The 21,533-nt window shown below is 33.4% G+C and overlaps 2 protein-coding genes across 2 annotated transcripts; both read left to right on the forward strand.

Moving 5' to 3' along the window:
* The first annotated feature begins 9,558 nt into the window (after positions 1 to 9,558).
* On the forward strand, positions 9,559 to 11,071 carry LOC114746269 (ankyrin repeat-containing protein At5g02620-like). The gene is made up of 4 exons (XM_028934500.1): positions 9,559 to 10,334; positions 10,536 to 10,670; positions 10,788 to 10,993; positions 11,063 to 11,071. The coding sequence occupies exons 1-4, from the start codon at positions 9,608 to 9,610 to the stop codon at positions 11,069 to 11,071; spliced, it is 1,077 nt and encodes a 358-aa protein (XP_028790333.1). The 5' UTR covers positions 9,559 to 9,607.
* A 963-nt stretch (positions 11,072 to 12,034) lies between these two features.
* On the forward strand, positions 12,035 to 13,657 carry LOC114746224 (protein ACCELERATED CELL DEATH 6-like). The gene is made up of 2 exons (XM_028934450.1): positions 12,035 to 12,153; positions 12,800 to 13,657. Exons 1-2 carry the CDS (start codon positions 12,097 to 12,099, stop codon positions 13,232 to 13,234), a joined length of 492 nt encoding a protein of 163 aa, XP_028790283.1. The 5' UTR covers positions 12,035 to 12,096; the 3' UTR covers positions 13,235 to 13,657.
* Positions 13,658 to 21,533: the final 7,876 nt, after the last annotated feature.

Below are 21,533 nucleotides of genomic sequence, written 5' to 3' on the forward strand. Positions count from 1 at the left end.
TCCCTTGACCAAAATTTTTTGTGTGAGATACAAAAATATCTCTACTTTATTTGAGCTGCAAACCGCCAAATTTGTATTGCAAATAGCCAAATTTTTGTTGTAAAGTATTGAATTTTTATTGTAAATGGTTGAATTTGAGTTATTCATTCATTCATCCATAAATTTATAAGAATTTACACTCAAATTAGGCTATTTATAACAAAAATTTAATATTTAGAATTTTCCCATGACTATCCTTTCACTCATGAAGTTTGGTTCTTGGAGTACAATGAAATTTCAGAATATTTTGGAGGTTGACTGATATTAATTATCTATAGTTAGGTAGAGTTTAAAAAGAAATTTTCCCATGATTTGTGCCAAATTTGTCATTTTAAAATATTAAATTTAATATGCCACATTTATGAATATTTTTGCAACATTAAAATTTTAATGCGGGCATTCTTTTGTTAATGAAACTAACAATATTGTAGTTAAGGGATTAAAAATACGCTTTTTATAAAATTAAGGAACAAAAATTAAAGAAGTGTGCACTTTGGCCTGTAAAAGTATGACCCCAGGGCCCTTTGGCATGTGGGAACTCGACGGCATAGAAGTGGAACCAGGCCTATAAGGGTGTGTTTGGATTAGTGATGGTAGAAGTAACTTTTTTTTATAATGCGATTTATGTTTGGATTGGGTTTTGTAAAAAAGTCAGTTTAAGAAGCTGAAACTTATTTAGATGATAAATTAAAAAGTAAGTTTATATACAAAATGACTTAAAACGAGATGAATTTTATTAAGTAGTACATATCTAATAATGTGACCATTTTAAAAGAAGTAAGGAAAATAATACTTCATCTAGTTCAAAATATAAGTTAAACTTTATCCATTTACGTTTATCAAGAAACTAGTTAAAGTCAATTTAAAATAATAAATATGTAAGGCATATATTGTTTTTTTTAAATATACCCTTATTAATGAAGAGAATAAGTAAAAGATGCAATAAATGAATTAAAGAAGAAAGAGAATATATGGAGGTAAATTGAAAAAAAAATCATTAAATATTTAGACAAAAGGGAATGTTATCTTATAAAAAAAATCAAGTGCCTTCAAACAAAATTTAATTTATATTTTAAAACTGAAAGGAGTATTATTAAAAATAAAGAAGATACTGGGGAAGCCTTTGTTATATTTTTTATGTCTGTTTTGTCTTATCCCAAGTGAGAGAAAATTTTAGGTAGCAAATTCTAACGATATTGTCAAACACCCTGTAAACTGAAAAATAAAAGTAGCTTTGAATAGCTTCTTGCAGAAGTCCATTGGCATCCCAAAAGTCAGATTCAAAAAACGTGGACCCAAACATGTTTTTTGCCCCCGTTTATAACTTTTCTGGTTGGGATGCGCGTTTGGGGGTCCAAATGGCATCCCAAACACGTCCTAAGTCACATTTTGGTTTGTTTGGTATGACTGACCCATGCAAATAGGGAAGCCAACTTCCATCAATATCGATGGAAGTGGCTTCCTTACCCCATGGAGCTCAAAGTATTCATTCAAACCATTTTGCCCTTCGGTGGGAGCAGTGGCATGGGATGTTGGAGTGATTGAAACCTTTAAGGGTCTGTTTGGATCATAGTTTGTAACGCCAAAAGGGCATTGGGATGAGTGAAACTACGGTTATAGATTGCAATGGATAAAATACATTGTTTGGGTAGCCTATCTTCTCCAACCAACTTCTGGGCAAACCGTCGACCGTTTCCAACGCTGGGCTGTGGTGCTTTTGGGATGTTTGAAAATGAGCTCTACCGTTATTAGAGCATTAATTGCTCATAAAAATATGACCTACCAACTTTAACCCTCCCTACATTTCTTCTCTACCGAATTCATTCACAAGTCCGAAGGTCGCTACTTGCTACCTCCCTTGTTTCTACGTCGATGATGAATGTGCTTGGTGGGGATGAGAGTGAATGATTCATGGTCAATCTCGCTTAAGCTTTGGTCCCGCTATCTCTCTCCCTCAGTCCTCTCTATGTTGAAGACGATGAAGGAGGGAAAAGGTGGTGATGGTTGCGCGGGCGTGGTATGCAGTGGTAGATGGTGAATGATGGATGATTAAGAACGGTGAGGTTGGGTCTTGAGTGTGTGCGAACTCTTTTTTTTTTTTTCTTGGAAGGCTGCGTGTGTGAGGTCATATATATGGGAAGGGGTGTTGAAGAATAATCCTCATTTTTTCACCGTTCTGCTCCCTCCAGCTTTGTGAGAAGATGATAATGATATCCCCTTGTCCTAAATGAAAACACACAGTTTTATTCTCTCTTTTTTTAAAAAAAAATCTGAGGTCCTCTTTTATTTATTATAATAATTATCTACAATGTATTTTCAAATTTTTCTCGATAACAAATATTCTCATTTTATAATTTCACAAATAAACTATTTATATTTTATCATAATAATTTTATGTATTTTTTTAAACTATTATCACAGTAAAAACATAAAATTTCAAACACTACTATTCAATAAAGTTCATATCATTTTCAGTCATTTTACAACTAAACTAACTTTTCAATTAATCATCCAAATAATTTTCAACTTTTCTAACTGATTTTTTAAAAACACCTATCCAAACATACACTAACTAACTTTTACTTTAACTTCAATTATAAAAGTTAGTTTGCTTAGAAGTCAGTTTTGCCCAGCGTCAATCCAAACATATCCTAAGTTGTGGAACGCTTGAGAATGGTGGCCTTTAAGGGCAGAGAAATTAATCTTCCACCTTTACTGGGGATGGCTGCTGGTCTTACTTCTAGTCTTGATGCCGATGGAGGTTTGAAAAACATGTTTTATCCTAGGCAAGAAAATGGCCTTTTTGCTAATATACTGCAAACAGTAAAACATATTACCAAAATCCTACAAAGCGAAAATTATTTACCAGAATACTATACTTACAATCGTTCATGTAAAGAACGAGTTTAAGATTGTAAGGAAGTCGTTCATGTGAAGATGAATTTTATCTTTGCTATTTGTCCCATTGTCCTAATAAGTCTGACACATACATTATTTTGAATAAAAAAGTAAACTTCATCACGCATAGATCGATTTTGCCTTGCTCTCTCCTCTCTCTTCTCTCCTGCCAACGGAATCAAACGAAATATTTGAAAAATTGATGAGTAAGGAATAGTTTGAAAAAACACACGGTGATGGCTATTTGGGGGAGGAAAAAAATGATTGATAGAGTTAATTTACAAATTATGGGATGGAGTAAAATAGTAAAATGAAGTATACACTCAGTTAATTCTTAATATAAGATCTATTTATCTAATTTAAATAAATTAAAGAAACTAAATTAATTACTTGATTATGAATATGAGAAAGAAGGTAGATAAATGACTTACACTTAGGATCAAAATTTACCCTCAGACTAAGTCCTACATTCAGGACAGGAGGAGTATATTATATCAAAAAATGTAAAAGTGTTTTAGTTTGAAAAAAAATTATAAATATAAGAGATAATATAGATAAAGGTCTTACATTTAGGGAAAAAATTATAAATATAAGAAATAAAATAAATAAAAAATATTATATTTTTAAAAAAATGATAAATAAGAGAATTAAGATAGATATAAATATGAAAGGTAAGATAGATAAAGATCTTACATTTAGAAAAAAATTATGAACATGAGAAATAAAATAGATAAAGGTCTTATATTTAGAAAAATAATAAATATGAGAATTAAGATAGATAAAAGTCTTACATTTGGGAAAAAATACTTTTACATTTTTTGATATAATATACTCCTACTGTCCTGAATGTAGGACTTAGTCTGAGGGTAAATTTTGATCCTAAGTGTAAGTCATTTATCTATCTTACTTCTGATATTCATAATCAAGTAATTAATTTAGTTTCTTTAATTTATTTAAATTAGATAAATAGATCTTACATTAAGAATTAACTGAGTGTATATTTGATTTTCCTGTTTTACTCCATCCCATAATTTGTACATTAACTCTATCAATCATTTTTTTCCTCCCCCAAGTAGCCATCACTGTGTGTTTTTTCAAACTATTCCTTACTCATCAATTTTTCAAATATTCCGTTTGATTCCGGTGGCAAGAGAGAAGAGAGAGGAGAGAGGAAGGCAAAATCGATGTATGCGTGATGAAGTTTACTTTTTTATTCAAAATAATGTATGTGTCAGACTTGTTAGGACAATAGGACAAATAGCAAAGGTAAAATTCATCCTCACATGAACGACTTCCTTACAATCTTAAACTCGTTCTTTACATGAATGATTTTAAATATAGTATTATGGTAAATAATTTTCACTTTGCAGGATTTTGGTAATATGTTTTACTGTTTGCAGTATATTAGTAAAAAAGCCCAAGAAAATTCAAGCAGAAAGAATATTAAATTAGTTTAAAATAAAAATTTGAACCGTTGAATCGAAAAATGAGGGAGGTGAATTGGAAATAAACATTTTTGGAATCTTAGAAAACATGTTTTGTTATATTTGTGCTTCTTTTTTTTTTTTTTTTTAATTGTTTCTTGGGCGAATGACAAAGTCATTCAATGTATTGTTGAGTTCAGGTATAATTACAAGTATACTCTGCTGTAAGTAGCTGGTATTTGCATCATTAAGTAGCTGAATTCCTTGTCAGAATAACAATGACAGGTACATGCATTTCATTTCCCCTTTGTCCTGACAGTGAAAGAAAATCATACACGTTCTTAGTTTTGATTGCTCGACACAATTCATGGATTTATTTCAAAACCATCCTGGATTAATTTCTCACTGCTTTCTGTGCATGGATTTATCTCAATACCATTTTGGACTCATTCATGCATTATACATTAATGAAGTTTTGGTTCAGACGCCAATACATCCATTTGCATTCTTCTTTGACGTCAGGCTCTGAACGATGGTTGGTAAAAAGAAAATAAAGGACAGTATTTTGAACCATGTAATCAGAATGTACGATTCAATTTCTATGGTGTAATGTTGCATTCTTCTAGAGAAGTGGAAGATTATCACAATGGCCCACCTACGTCAAATCATGATCAAACAAACATGAAAATATCAAATAGTCATTGTAACTGCAAGTGATAGAAACTGCAAATAACAAAAGGAGCACTCTGATCCATCTATATCATTAGATAGTTCTCCTTTACTGGTTAAATGAAAGAGCAAAAACGGATATCTTTGTCGAAAGTTTCTTATTTGGGTAATTGTAACAAGAATGATTCTCGACCCACGGTCCCACTTAGTTTGTGCCTCTTGCCACAATTAATAGGGTGGCCTTTCACTTTTAATTTTCTCATCTCCTCTTCTCTCATGTTTCGTGTTCTTTTCCTTCTCTGCTTCTGATTGCTCATCGGTTGTTGTTGTTATAAATTATTATTAATGCCTGTCATTTCTTACACAAAATGTCTCTTGAGAAATTTTCCTTTAAAAGCAACTTCTTTTATGACGGAAAAGAAAACAACTTTTTTTTTGCCTCCTGTTCTAGTTTAGTTGGCGATGCGTCATGAAAGAAGCTTCAGTTTTGCCACCCAACTGTTTGATGAAATTCCTATACGAGAAACTCAATACTGTTGTCACCCCCATTTTCTCTCGGTTTTGATACATACATATTGTCTTTTTCTGGTCTAAAGTAATTTTGTAATGTTTCGGGTTCTATAGGCATATGTAATATACTAATATATGAAAAATTATAAAGTTGATCTTTTGTTGCTTGTTAAACTGTTCTTTTTTTTTTTTTTTGGTACAAAAATTCAGACCAATCCTTTTTCCTTTTTGAGGGGAATGGGATAAGGGGGAAAAAGTTAAGCGACAGGCTTGAACTTAATTACTTGCAGTCTCCAAGTGCCAATTATGCTGATGCGCGTCAATTCTCTAGTATGAAAAAGGCTCAGTGCGTCTGAATTTCAACAACATTGACATAGGTCTTAACTTCAAACTTTAGTTGGTCTCCAATCAAATTGCTTTTGATGTAGATAGTGAATTTTATTTTTGCTGTGATTTTACTTAATTAAGAACTGAAAATCCATTCTGTCATTCTCCATAGGGTGTTTTGTTTAGTCTACCAAACCGTACAGAAAGCTATGGATTAATTAGCTTGTTCTACATCTGTTAAATAGGTTGTTAAATAGACTAGTTTGGTCTGTCCTGTTTTGGTCTTGCTACTTTGATTGCAAATGTCCAATACATACATACATTCATACATATATTCTTGTGTATTATAGTTGTTTCCTTGTATGTATGTATTCAATCAGTAACTACATTTTGACATGTCATTTTTAGGTAAGTGCCAATGATGTGTTAGTTTGTTTCGTGTGCACTATTAGCAATTAGGAGACGTGTACAAGTATTCGCAAAATTGCCTGAACTAAAAAGCTTTAATGTCATGTCAACAACAAATTATTCGGATAATAGTGCCACCCATCACATTTGGATGACATTTCAAGCTTAAGTCTGGCATTAACATGTTTATATGCATAAGAGTGTTTGATTGCATAAAATTAAAAAAAAAAGAAAAGAAAAGAAAAAAAAAGCTTGTCATTATGTCATTGTTATGTTGGATCAAGAACCAGTTGGTTAGGTTGAATGTAGGCCGATTCCAATATGGGTCATCAAACGATCCGCGTAATTAATTAGCTGAATATAAATGTAGCTGGATGGTTCACGACCTGGCCCGTTTTACTAACAAGGCGAGAACAAGAAAGAAATCAAGGAAATGAATCAACTAAACGCAGGTATAAAATGATTTGCGTTCTGATCCTCAGTCTCATGAATCTGATCTTTTGCACGTTTCTCTTTTTTTTTTGGTTACAAGGACGGGATCAAACCCACACACACCCCACACATACACACGCATACCACTAGGCCAAACGGCCAGTGGTTGATCTTTTGCACATTTGTGAATTTGGACAAAGAAGTTAAATAGTTTTAAATATAAGACTTATTTTGTAATTACACTAAAAAATAGGTTTTACATTTAAAATCAGAGGAGTGCTTTTATTTCTACAATCTTTATATATCACTCTGGTCCTCATTATTTGTCATATATGGGGAGAAACTAGTAAAGGTAAAGAAAGAGGGGATGAGTGAGAGAAAATATACTATTCATCTGGTTCTTAATATAAGACCTAATTAACTAATTTGAGTAGATTAAAGATGTTAATTAAATTAATCAATATAGCATGCTGTTTCTAAAACACCCCAACATCTTTCTTAATTCTCCTCCTTCTTCTCCTACTTGATTATTATTGAGAAAATCTCAATAGGATTAATTTAAAAAAAAATTGATAAACATATAAAATAAATTTTATATATAGAACTAATATCAACTCTTAAATTATGTCTTATATTAAAGACCGGAAAAGTAGTATTTAATACTCTCTTTAGTAAGGACAAAAGGGAAAGATTTTGGAAGTGTTTGAGGAGAAACTAAATTATAACTTTAAAAATGATTTTACGATATAAAAAAAGTATATAAAAAAAGTTTTGTCTTGATTTATATAAAAATATTTTTTAAAAATAATATTCTTCTTGCGCGTGAGAACTCGTATCAGTGACAAATAATAAATAGCAAAGTGGTAGTTTCTTAACTTTCGGTGGTTTCCAATCAGGTTGTCGGAGATGTGGAAAGTGAACTTTATTTTATTTCATTAAGCATTGAAATAAAATAGAAATCACATGCCCCATTGCCCATTGCTGACTTCCTATTTAGTGCTCTCTATTTATTAAGCATTGTCCTGACCATTTTAATTGGATTCATTAAGACTTAAAAGCACAAATAAATCACTGTTCAGGTAATAATTGTATGTCAGAATAAAAGAGGAAATTATATTTATTTCTAAGATTAAGGTGCCATTTTAACAATTAAGGGTTTTGCTTAATAAGGAAAAAAAGCTTAAATTTCTTAGATCCATTATATCAAATTTTCTAATTGCACATGGTCATGTGTGATTTTTTGTTTCATGTGGATTTATAATTAAATTTTAATATTTTAAAAATAGGGTATATGATTATGTATAATAAGAGAACTTGACATAATGAACATAAGAAACCTGATGTGAGTATTATTCTAATAATAATACTTACTATTTAATCTAAAGAAATCAAAGAAGTTAAAAAGTTAAGAAATACTGAAACAGAGTACTTAACCTCTTTTTACTGCATAATATGCATAGTTCAAGCCTGCGATTTAATTTTTTTCAATCCCATTTCACTCAAAAAGGGACGAAGGGCTTGTCTAAACTTTAACTCTATGTTTGATACAAGGAAATTGGAGGAGAAGAAAAGAGAGAAAAAGTTTTGACTAGCTCAATTTAAAAAATTAGAAAGGGGATTATAAAATTTTGATTAAAAAAAAATGATAAAAGAGCAAGCAAAATTAACTTTGTTTTTAATCCCACTTTTTCAATTTTTTAAATTAAGCTCATTAAAAATTTTTCCCCTTTCCCTTATTTTCGTTTCAGTTCAAAACGCAACAAAAGACCAACCTTTATGTGTTTCACATACTGATAAATTGCACAAGCCCATCGAACCAGGAACACTACCAAATTGAAAAAAAAAAAAGGGTTAACACAATTTTGGATCCATTAAATTTTTCGAATTTTAGTTTCTGTCCCTTAAGTTTTTAATTATAGGTTTATGTTCTTCAAATTTCTTTTTATTAAAACATTGGTTCACAAAAAAAAAACTTGAACTATTTTATCTGTTAGAAAAATCAAAATCTATAATTTAAAACTTAAAGGACTAACAACAAAATTAGGATAGATTTGAAGAGACAAACACTATATTAACCCTGGGAAAAAAAGCAATCATACATCGTTTCGCTTTGTTCAATCAATTTTTAATCAAACTGAGTTTTGACCGGTACTTAGACATGATTGCTCTCTTAAGCTAACGGAATCAAGTAATAAAGCTAGCTACCAAACAATTTTCTTGATCGAATAGACCAGTGTAGACCGATTTAGAAAATATTGCATGTCAGAGTAGCATGTTTGACCCTTTATTTGTTGTCTAGTGTAGTTGAACTTCACAGCAACTTAAAGCATGCCCCACATTTGTTTGTCTTGCGTTACTGAATTTCCCAGCAATTTCACGGACATTTGCTATCTCCCGAGACTATTCACAGAACCCTGAGCGTGAGAGCCTTCGCTCATTTCGAGGAATTTCATGTGAGAAGCTAGACAGTAGCCCACTTTCCACCATATTATTGGAGACAAATAGAGTAGACGTGTCTTCATCAATACAAATCTCGCTCTTCAAAAGTATAAGCTTTTAAGGACCCTCAAAGTCTTGGACTCACGTGTTGATCCTAATTAACCTGCGTTTAAATTTTTGTTTTTTGTTCTTTTTGTTGTAGCTGGATTTTGAAAATTACGTACCTAACTGGCATGTCCACCCGATTGTCGAACCCTATTTTTCTCTAAGGCAACATACCTGGAAACTTGACCAAACATTCATGGAAGCTTCGGTGCTAAACTTTAATGGGATCAGAGAATAGAGAGCTTGAAATCTCGGGAGAGACAACCCAGAATTGAGCATCCGTTGCATGAAAGAGCAGTGGTATTTCTAAATTCCGTTGCATGAACTGGATTAGGTGCCAGTAGCTAGTCTAGCTAATGGGTAGTTCTTCAACAGCAAACTCATGGGATCAGAGAATAGAGAGCTTGAAATCTCGGGAGAGACAACCCAGAATTGAGCCTCCGTCATCAGTGAAGAAAGATTTCAAAGCATCAAACCTTATGACAACAGAGTTATACATGGCTATTCGAAGTGATATGCCTAATAACTTCGTTGCAGAGTTAGAGGGACTATGTGGGAGGGAGGGATCAGTTCATGTGTCAGACATTGCGGAGCAACTCACCCGTGGAGGAAATACTATGCTTCATCTTGCAGCTAAAAATGGAAGCGTAGATGTTTTGCAGCTAATAGTTAATCACTTCCCTCAACTAATCATAAGGACGAACATCACAGGAGATACGGCTCTTCATTTTGCCGCTAGAATTGAGAAGGTTATTGAATTAACCAGGATAATTCTCAACTCTTATGCAGCTCAATTTCACAACAATGAAGAGAAAAACCTGTTGAGGATAAAGAATGAGTTTGGAAACACGGCATTGCATGAGGCTGTGAGGACACATGATCTTGAGATTGCTCGTCTCATATTTGAAGCAGATAAAGATGTAGCCAATTATCTGAATAACGAAGGTAAATCGCCATTGTACTTGGCTGTTGAGACTAAACAGGATGGTACTATTGATCTCTTACTGGAAGCTGCGTTACAGAATCAGGAGAGCCACCACGGAACCTCCCCACTCCATGCTGCTATCATGGTTATGTGTTCAGGTACAGTTCAGAGCATTTTTTGTGTTCCTTCTGTTTTCAACGCGAGTACAAGTTTTTGATTGAAGCATACCCCAAAAACTAGCTCTTGGAGTTGAAGAATCCAAGGCCTTAAAAGGCCTTTCTTTCAAGATAACCCTTTTAAAGTGAAACTCACGACAATTTTCTTCTCTTCTCAAAATTTCTGCACAACATTTTCTACAGGTCGAAAAAGAAAACATCGATTTAAACCTTTGCTGCAGCGTTTGGAGACGGACAAGTCCTCAAATTTCGAGTCATCGCCATCAAGAGCTTATGATTTCAGTGGAAGTTATACCAGTTTTCTTAAGCTTAACCTGGGTAATTTATGGTCTGATTACAAAATATACAAAAAAAAGTTGCTTACTCTGCTTTTTTCCATTTGTTTTAAAACAATTTCCTGTACTTATTAAAACTGACATGCAAAATTTTCTACAGCTGCAAGAACCACACTCACTTCTCAACCTAAGGTCCAAGGTACGGGGGCACAACCCAACGCTTCAACAACGAGAACAAAAACAAAAGGCTGGGGTATGAATAATCACTCTCCTTTCAGTGAAAGTTATATCAGTTTCATAAATTTTCCCATCCAACAAGCAAATCTTGGAACGTGCTCTTTGTTTGAACTTATGCTTAGAAAATTGGTACTTTTCAATACAAGTAGAAAATGACAATACAACCAAAGTTAATTTCTTCTCTAACATTTTCTGCAGGTCGAATAATCAACGATAAATTCCAATCACTGGTTAAGGGTTGGAAGAAAGACAAGACTACCAATGTCGAGTCCTCACCAACAAGAACCGAAATAAATTGGTGTGGTATGATTAATTAACCTGACTTTATGCTAAAATCGAATAATGCTTGAATAAATAAGTGCTCGACCTGTAACTTTGCATTCAGAAACTTTTTACAAAAGAAGGAAAAGACAAAAATCCTTCCTTTCCCTTTTGTTATTTTGAATATTACCTCCAGTAGTTAATATAAGAGCTATGTAACTAATTTGTAAATATTAATAAAATTAGTTAAGTTAGTTATTTATAATAAATAAGTGTTATCTTTTTTAAAATATCCTTATTAATTATGTGCATTATAATGCAAACCCTTTAACATGTGTCATCACCATAGCAGACTACTTTGTGAAAAAATGAACAAAGTAGATTGGAGTCTTGTATTTAGGATCAAATAACATATCCAATTAGATCATATATTTAGAATGAAGATAGTATACTGTATGAGTTTTCTGATTGTTTCAAAATCATGCATTTCCCAGAGAAAATACTTGAAAAGTCACCTGAACTGGTATTCCTGAAAGACGAGAAAGGTCGTACAGCCCTACATTTGGCAGCATCCATGGGAAATGTTGAAGGTGTACGTACAATTTTAAAGGCATGTCCTCTCAGTGCCCTGGAGTGGGATCTGAAAGGGTATCTTCCTATCCATATTGCTTGTAAGAAAGGCCATGTCAAAGTGGTTAAGGAATTTGTTCAGAAACAGGAGCCATGGTTTGATCCTATGGAATTATTGAACCAGAAAGGTCAAAACATGTTGCACATTGCAGCAAAGAGTGGAAAAGATAGACTGGTGGTGTATGTATTAAGCGAAGGGAAGCTTGAGAAGCTATTAAACGAGGGAGACAAGAACGGGAATACTCCTTTGCATTTAGCTTCCAAATACTTGCACCCAAAGATAATTCAGTTGCTAAGACAAACCAAGAGACTCAAAGTCAACCTAGTGAAATAACAAAGGCATGACAGCCCGTTATATTGCCATGCTTAAAAGAAGTACACCACCAACTCTTCGAGAGGTATGATCTCATAAATCTGTTCCCTTATTTTAAAGATGATTTATTACACTTGGTAGAAGGAAAATTGAAGAACAGTAACGAAAGCTTCCCCCCCCCCCCTCCTGTAATGCTCTGCTTCGCATTTCTTTTTCAATCATCCCTTCCCTCTCATTCTTAAAATTTTTCATTTGCTCTTGATCTTTTACGGTCACTAACAAATAAATCATCAACATAGAGTGACATTAGCAGTAATTTTACTGTTCCGCCTTTCTTACATGTAAAGTAGATTTATTTTCACTCCTCTTGGGACCAAAATGATTAAGATAACCGTCAATTTTTGCTGTACCAAGGTCTCTGGGCTTGTCCTAGACCATAAAGAACTTTCTGAAGCTTATAAACTCAACTCCTCCTTGCCAAAAAACTTGAAATCACCTAATTTCTCAACAAAGATCTCTTTGTGTGGCTCTCCATTCAAGAATGAAGATATCCCTTAACTGACACGTCTCTTAAGAATGAAGATCTCTTTATGCCCCCTGTTTTCAGAGTACAACGTAACTTCTACAAAAAATTGACTAAGAATATCTGTTTATGCCTTCTGTTTTAATCGATAAAGGAGGACCACTTAATAATATAGACGGATCACAGAGTGCCTCTTTGTTATCTGCAGTTTCTATCACTTGCACTCTTGAAATCTATTGGCACACCTTTGAGTGAAAAGGGAAGAAGAATCAGGCGTTCACATGCTGAACCATCTCGGATTAAATGGATCAAAGACCGTGTCAGCACTATCTTAGTAGTAGCAATATTAGTTGCTACTGTAACATTTACCGCTGGTTTTACAGTGCCTGGTGGTGTCTATAGCTCTGATGACAAAGACACAGAGAAAAGAGGCATGGCCACTTTGCTCAACAGAAGAATGTTCCAGGTATTCACAATTTGCGATGCAATAGCAATGTACAGCTCTACCATGGGATCTTCCATTCTGCTATGGGCTCACTTGGGAGACTTTCATATGGCATCCAGTGCCACGTACTTTGCTTTCTATTTGGTTGGTTTGGCTCTAATTACAATGTCAATTGCATTCATGGCCGCACTACATTAAGCAGTGAGAAATGTTTCGTGGGTAGCTGACACTGTGATTGCTATTGGGGTCATCTTCCTTTTGATGCTTCTGGGCGTATTTATTCTTCTGATATTCCCTTTAGGAGAACAAGGTCTTTTCTCGGGTCACATCTCTGACTTTATTTTTAAGATCATCATCCCATTTTCAGGAAGTTATGGGAAGTTAACAAGGAAAGTTAAAGTTAAGGAGATAGAGGCGTTCGAAGAAACAAAAAAGGAGGAAGACAATGGTGAAGACCAAAAAATAAGGACGGAGAAGCTTGTGAGACTGCATACTGTTTAGCTGCTTTTCAAATAGAAGTAGCAACCAAAGGGTAGGAGGGATTGCATGCACAAGTTTGTTTCTTGGAGGTCATATCCTGGACGACTATTTGATATTTCACTTTGTTTGATCATGATTTGACTAAGTTAGGTTGACCATTATGATAACTATCTGCCAGTTCATTAGAAGAAATCAACATTTCATCATAAAAGTTAAATCTTGCATTCTGATTACCTGGTTCAAAATAATGTTTTTTTATTGTAGGATTAAGGTCCAATTTTGGACAGGAAGTTTTTTACCAGAAATTGTAGGTACTTCAAATTTTTTTAAGAGTAATTTTGCCCCAAAAATCACTTGTTTGAAAAACTTAATTTTGACTCTTAGTTTGACTTATACCCACACTCAACACAGCCACCCCATCATCTAGAGCCACATCATCAGCCAGATCACTTTCTCCCTCTCTCCTCTGTGCTCTGTCTTCTTCTTCTTCGGAGGCGACCTCACGAACTGGACAAGATGAAGGTGGAGTGGAAGAGGGGCGGAAGAGGCTAGCGAGGAAGAGAGGAGGAAGTGGTTTGGATGATGTTGCGGTTTAGGATCGGTGATAAGGTGGCTGAATGTGATAAGTCAAACTAACAGCGAAAATTAACTTCGATAATGAATACGACGAGATTGCTATGTTTTGAATACTTTCTAAAAAAAATTTCGGATACCCATAACTCTTAACAAAAAATTTTGAAAACAAAATGTGATCTGAATCCTTTATTATTCATTGTAACAATCATCTTTTTTTTTTTTTTGGTGTGAAGTAACAACCAGCCTTAAGAGCTTCAGGTCAAAAAAGAATGCAAATGGATGTTTTATTGTCTGAAGAAGATAACTTCTTTACTTATAATACATGGACAAATCCTATTGAAACAAATCTGTGAACTGTGTCAAGCAATAAAAAATAAAAATAAAAATAAAAATACCTGTTGAATTTCAAAATAATAAATAGGTGATTTTAATAAATTTTTACTTGTCAAAACCATTATAAAAGTAGTCAAAAGCATCACAAAAGTAGTCATTATGAAGTATTTGTCTTTTTAAAACTCAATACGTAATTTGTATCATTTTCCCATAAGAAATTGAAACTAGTATAATTTTCATTTGGTGTTAGGACAAAGGGGAAATGAAATGGTATGCATCTGTCATTGTTGAACAAGTTACTTGTGCAGTAGATATTACACTGCCTTTTGCAGTGAATCTAGCGAGCGAAAGCATTTTATAGCTGATTGCCAATCACTTCCCTCAACTCATCACAAGGAGAAACAGTTCTTCATGCTGTTGCCAGAAATCGTAGGCCTTCCACAATTTTCTTCTTTCTTCCTTATTCCTCAATTTAATCAAGTACGTTTATAAAACTGGTTTGATCTATACTACTTGCAATCCTTATTATAAGAGCTAGTATGACATTCAATTTGGTTCTAAATATAAGACCCAATTCACTTTGTTTCTCATATTTATCCATTTTTGTTTAAGTAGTCCTTATAATAGTTGCATATTCCATCAAATAGTAGTTCTAACTAATACACATGATTATTAAAGGTATTTTAGGAAAAATAACACATATTTATTACAAATAATTAATTTAACAAACTTTATTAATTTACTCAAATTAGTCAACTAACTCTTATACTATCTCCTGTCCTTAATATAAAAGTTAGTTGACTAATTTAAGTAGATTAAGAAAATTTGTTGAGTTAGTTATTTGTAATAATTAGGTGTTGTCTTTTCTAAAATACCCTTACTAATCATATATTAGCTAAAACTATCATTCGATTGAATATTTAACATGTGTAACTACTATATGGACTACTTTGGAGAAAAAAGGATAAATATGAGAGACAAAACGGATTGGAGTTTTGTATTTAGGACTAAATTAAGAGCCAAACTAGTTCTTATATTAAGAACCGGGAGTAGTATTAAGAATCAGAGGTAGTATATATTTTTAAATAACTTGGACCCAATGCAAGAACTTTTCTTCTCTGGTGAAAACTTTTTGTCAAGTTAGAGAAAATAGTTACTACCTCCTATCCTTAATATAAAAGATAAATAACTAAATTAGAGATATTAAAAGAAATCAGTTAAGTTAGTTATTTGTAACAATATACGTTGATTTTCCTAAATTACCTTTATCCAATCATGTACATTGGAATTACACTTTGGTAGAAATAACTTACAATCAATAGGAATATTTTTTAGGATATATTATACATTTGAGAGGCAAAATACATCGAGATCTTATATTTAGGATCCCTAATTATTTTTTATATTTAGGACTAGGTAGGAGTATAATTTATTAGAAGTTATAAAACTGTTAGAGATATAAATTATTTTTCAAAAATATCCTCATTTATTTAATACTCTTGTCTTTAATATAAGACTGATTTAATTGATTTGATTAAATTAAAGAAGTTAGTTAAGTTATCCTCCCTTCTTCTCCTACTTGATTAGGGTTGAAGGAGTGTGGCTAATTTAAAAAAATTAATAAATATAAGAAATAGATCCTATATTTAGAACCAAAATCAACTCAACAATTAGATCCGATATTAAAGACCAAAGAAGTACCATCCAATCTTTTTTATAAGTCATTTCAATTTTCAACATTTTCACTAGAATTAAACAAATGCTTAAAACTCATTAATTCTATCTAAAAATTGACAAAATTTCAAGGGAGAATTACAATCAAGTCCCCCAAAAAAAATTTAGTAACCTTAAAGTCAATTGACAAGTGAAGAGTCACTACTACAGTGAAGACTTTTTACTTCTGTTTTGCATTACTTTTTACTTCTGTTTTGCGGGGGACATGAAAAGAAGGGACATAAAAAGTACCCCCTTTTTACTTCTGTTTTGAATAGAAGCGAATAATGGTATTATTTACATCTGTTTTAAACAGAAGTAAAAAATCACTTTTTACTTCTGTTTCTACAAAAACAGACGTAAATTCACATCTGGAGTGACAAAACAGACATGAATTTACGTCTGTTTTGTTAGAACAAAGGTAAATTGACGTCTGTTTTGGCGTAAAACAGAGATTAAAAGTATGATTTTGTACTTCTGTTTCCTAAAACAGACGTGAATGTGCTCTTTTTAAAAAAAAAATTCACTTCGTATGTACCACTTCCCTTACAGCCACAATAGCCATAATAGCCACTTTCTAGCACATTGAAATAGAATGAACCAGTCAATATTTTCAGCCAAGACATATCAGCATCACAACTTCATCAATATATTGACACATTAACTAACTAGTCAAAAAAGAAGAACAAATTGTAAAAGTCAAAATTGATAACCTATTATCTCTATAAACATAAACTTGATCAATCCCTAGACCACCATTCTTGAAGCAGTTGCTCTGCCAAAAGGTCTCGGATGAAGTCAATATCATCAACAGTATGTGAGCAGTCATTATCAAAAATCTGTCAATTGACAAATGAACAAATTTAAACATATGAAGAAAATAAAATAAATAACAATTCAATTTAAAAATTCAACAACTATTACAAAACTAAAATTATATTTACTTACCTCATCAAATTTTGTAGTACATCCACTCTCAATAATTTCAAACATATAACGGATAATGTAATATCCGCACTCTGTTGACCCTCGTTGCTTAGCACATTGCAAATCACAAGGAAATGATAATCTAAATTCATATATAAAATAACTCATCAATGAAAGAACTTCAATTCAAAGTACTAACATTGGGATAGAACCAAGTTGTTGGGCCATTTTTGCCAGAACGCTTCCCACCGGTTATATAATAAGTCTTTAAAGCCCTATAAGCAAATAAAAACAAAGTTAAATAATTTATAGTAAAAAAAATTATTGATCTACATTAAGGTACTTACGTGTTGAAAACGCCCCTCATCTCAGTGCTTGGACGACGACCCAAGGGATCAAACCAGTAGATGACATTGTCGATAGGACAAGAAACACACAAACTCCAATGATGACTGCATCATAGAATAAGACTTATACATTATTGGATATCACAATAATTCTTAGCAATTTAAGTATGTCTAAAAAAATATAATTAAGCTACTTGCCCCTCAATAATTGGTGCCAAATAACAAGGTAATTTAGTGTCTCCAATCGTATTGCCCACATATCTGATTCTCCTATCTAGTGGGTTGGACTTCTTCTGGACACTTGCAGGGCATAAATATCCATACAAATTTCTCTTCTCCATTGATGACATGCATTTGTTATGGAAAAAGCTATCATTGAATTAAAATAAGGTAATTATTAGCATGTGCAAAGTAAGAAATTAGAAGTTTAAGTTAGAGATGAAAAAATAAACTTACATGATTGCTAATTGAAGCCATGCTATGTCCAACTCCTTCAAAGATAAGAATTCCCTGATATCGTTGTTGTCAAGTCCAAAGAAATATGATTTTTCTTCACCCACAATCCCTACAGACATCTTTATGTTGACCTTGTTAATTGTTTTATATTCCTCATATAATTGTGCCAAGCAGGGATATCTATCAACATCTTTCTGGTCCTAATGAAACATCAAATAAACATAATAAGTATTATAAGTATTATGTTAAAAAAAATTCACACAATACAGCATGACATTTTCTTACCATCAAAGGTATTATCTCCTCATCGACAAGGTGTCTAGGCCAAAGAATGAAAGTTCCAATTGTCTGACCTAACTTCACAACTTCAGTAGTCGGGAATTGCACATCCGCTCCTGTATCTCCCTCTCAAATAGTCATAACTGTAACCCTCACTTGGTCCTCTGGAATTTGTTGGTGATGGATAGTGCTCCCGTGATTGTAGAGGAGAGCGTCAGCAGCAACACACATCCTTGGGACCTTTAAACGAAGACAACAAGGTTGTCTAAAGTCCGGCATAGGACTACTAGGATCATGCTCTCCCAATGCCCCGGGTGGATTACAACTGTCTTTAGTGCTAGGAAAGATAGGGGAATCCTAAATGAGAGAAATGCAAGTACTAAATTAAATAAGAAAAGCGTTGGTAAAACTCAATATAAATTTAAGTGAAATTGATTACAAACCTGAGGTGTGCATTGTTGTTGAACTGTCCCAAGTTGCATGCTAGAGACCATAGATTTCATCTCATCATGAAGCTCAGCTATAAGCTCTTGTCGAAGTGACTGGCGTAACTGGGCCTCAATCTTGACCTCTAGCTCAGATTGGAGCTCATCATGAACTTGGTCTCGAAGTTTAGCTATCATCTCATCAGTGGGTTGACTTCATAAGGAAGCTCGTGAAGTTTGTCCAAAATATTGGGTAAGACCAATTGTCCTCCCTTCTCCTCTAACACGTCCGAGGTGATCAGGCTTCCCAATCGCTATCGCTAAAATGTAACTCCTTCTACTCGGACTAAATGAACCTTCACTACTTTGCTCTTCAAGTATCTCCTATAACATTTTAAGTATGATAAAAAAATTAATGACAAAGTATAAGGACTATTACCATAAGTTAAAGTTATTTGAATTATAGAACTTACAATTTTTTTAGCAATCTCAAAATGCTAGATTAATATACTGACCCTTCTTCATCATTGCTTCCTTCCATTTTCTATGACGTGGAGGAGGAGGTGGGGTTTGAACAACGATGCTAGGATCAGATTTTGCAGCTTCCTGCATCGCCTCAAGTCATTCTACATGATCCTCTCCTCAAGCATCTTGTAACCTCCACGAGATAAATAGTGTGGATATAAATTTTTAGCTTGCCTTTCTTTATTATCGCACTTAATTCCTGTAGAAAAGAAAACAAAGTAAATTGAGTAAGTGAAGTAAATTAAATCAAAATTAAATGTTTTATAAGGAAACGTACCAGAAATTTAGGATCATGCCGTGATGCCACAAACCTCCTCCAATCATCTGGATCAAGGAAGGAGTATTTTTGGCATGGATCATCATCTTTCTTAGGCCCTCGCACATACTGGCTCGTGAGTGTGTGTTTCTTTCCAGCACTGATGAACTTGCTTGCAACAAATGCTTTTTCATTTGCTCAGTACGAGGGATGTCATACGTTTGCTGCAAAAAAAAATATATATTTGAGTTAAAGATCTCTATTATAACTATATTTACAAAAAAATAAATCAAATAAAATTAGAAAGTGACAGACTAAAATATATTTCCAAATCATATCCTTCGTTTCCTTAGAAATCGACTTCCAATTAAGCCATAGAATGTTAACTTTGCTTCGGGTTACAGAGCCTATATAGCTAATGAATCTATCCTTCTCTTCACCAATTGGATTCATATTGACATCAAAATCCACATGCCTCTTCTGAATACGACCATGACGTACTGCTAACTTCGGTAGCATTGTACTACCTCTACCCTTCCTTCCTTCTGGCTCATTGACATCATCGCTGCCACAATCCTCCTTCATATCTCTATCACAATCCTCCTCCATATTTCTATTAGAATTGCCCTCTATGTGCCTGTTAAAAAACCAAAATTAGATAAATAAGTAAATTATAATGAAATGCATTAACATAAATAATATTAAGTACATTGTAATGAAATAAATGAAAGAAAATAACACAAGGTACATTGCAAAATTACATTACTTAATCTGACTTTATTCATTGTCCCATATCCCTTCACAATGATCATCTCTTGCAGCATATTCATCATTATCTACCAATTCAACTTCACTTGGTCTAGGTGGATTTGAAGCAAAAGGTGGTGTCTCCTCAAGATTCATGGTTGGATCACTGTCCTTCTGCTTTTTACTTTGAAGGACAATAGACAATTTTTTATTCGCTGGATCAGTAACATAAAATACTTGTTTTGCCTGGCTTGCTAAAATAAGGGCTCACCAACTCTGCTAAGATCAACTAATGTAAATCCAAATTGTTGATCTATTTCAATACCATTGTTGTTGACCCATTTACATTTGAAGACAAATCTTGAAATTGGTGTAGTTTACCTCCTATATCTCTTCAATAACTCCATAATAAGCCATAGATGCCAATTTGGGGTTTTTATCTTTCGAACTCGAAAAATGCATCACTTCAGCAACCACTATTACCCCACTATTCTAGACATTACTTTTGTCATCTTGAGCTTTTGTGTAGAAGGAATATCCATTTATGTCGTATCCACTCCAAGTAATAACTTCAAAACAAGGACCCCATTTTATTGTATCAAACACATTGGCCTCTCTCAAAACTTTTTCATTGAATCATGTTATAAATGTTTTGTTATGCTCATTAGCTATCTATATATCACTTTTCTTTGGATATTTTTCTTTTAAACTTTTTTTGTGATCATCTAAATACGACTGCATTTCTTCCATATTATTCAATATGTATAAGTGCGCTTGTAACACTTCTTCACGACCCATACTCTTTACCTTCAGCCCCCTTATTCCTTTACTTGTACCCTTTTCATGTTGAGATGGTATTTTAGCTATAGATAGATATGTTTTGCAAAATTCCATAACCTCTTCCGCTACATACCTTTCAACAATTGATGCTTCAAGTCAATAAGGATCCTTGGAATAATCTTTTAAGACTTTATGTATATCTCAAATGGATACATCCATCTTAGAAAAACAGGGCCGCAAAGCTTTATCTCCCTCACTAAATGAATGATCAAATGCACCATGATATCAAAAAATACTGGAGGAAAGTGCATTTCTAGTTGAGACAAAATAACATAACCCTCATTTTCCAATTCATCCAATTTCTCTATGTCAATGACTTTGCTACAAATAGCATTGAAGAAGATACACAATCTAGTTATAGTGCTCCTCACATCATCTCTCATTGTGCCTCAAATAGCCACTGGTAATAATTGTTGCATCAATACATGATAATCATGAGACTTCATTCCCACTAACTTCAAATCATGCATTAAGACAAGCCTTTTCACATTAGAAGAATACCCCTGGGGTACCTTGATGTCATGCAAACACCGACACAAGCTTGTCCTTTTTACTTTAGACAATGTGTGGGCCGCAGGTTCCATATAAGCCCG

The sequence above is a fragment of the Neltuma alba genome, unplaced genomic scaffold (assembly GCF_004799145.2).
Source record: "Neltuma alba isolate B1F8T4 unplaced genomic scaffold, ASM479914v2 tig00000806_pilon, whole genome shotgun sequence".
Classification (NCBI taxonomy): domain Eukaryota; kingdom Viridiplantae; phylum Streptophyta; class Magnoliopsida; order Fabales; family Fabaceae; genus Neltuma; species Neltuma alba.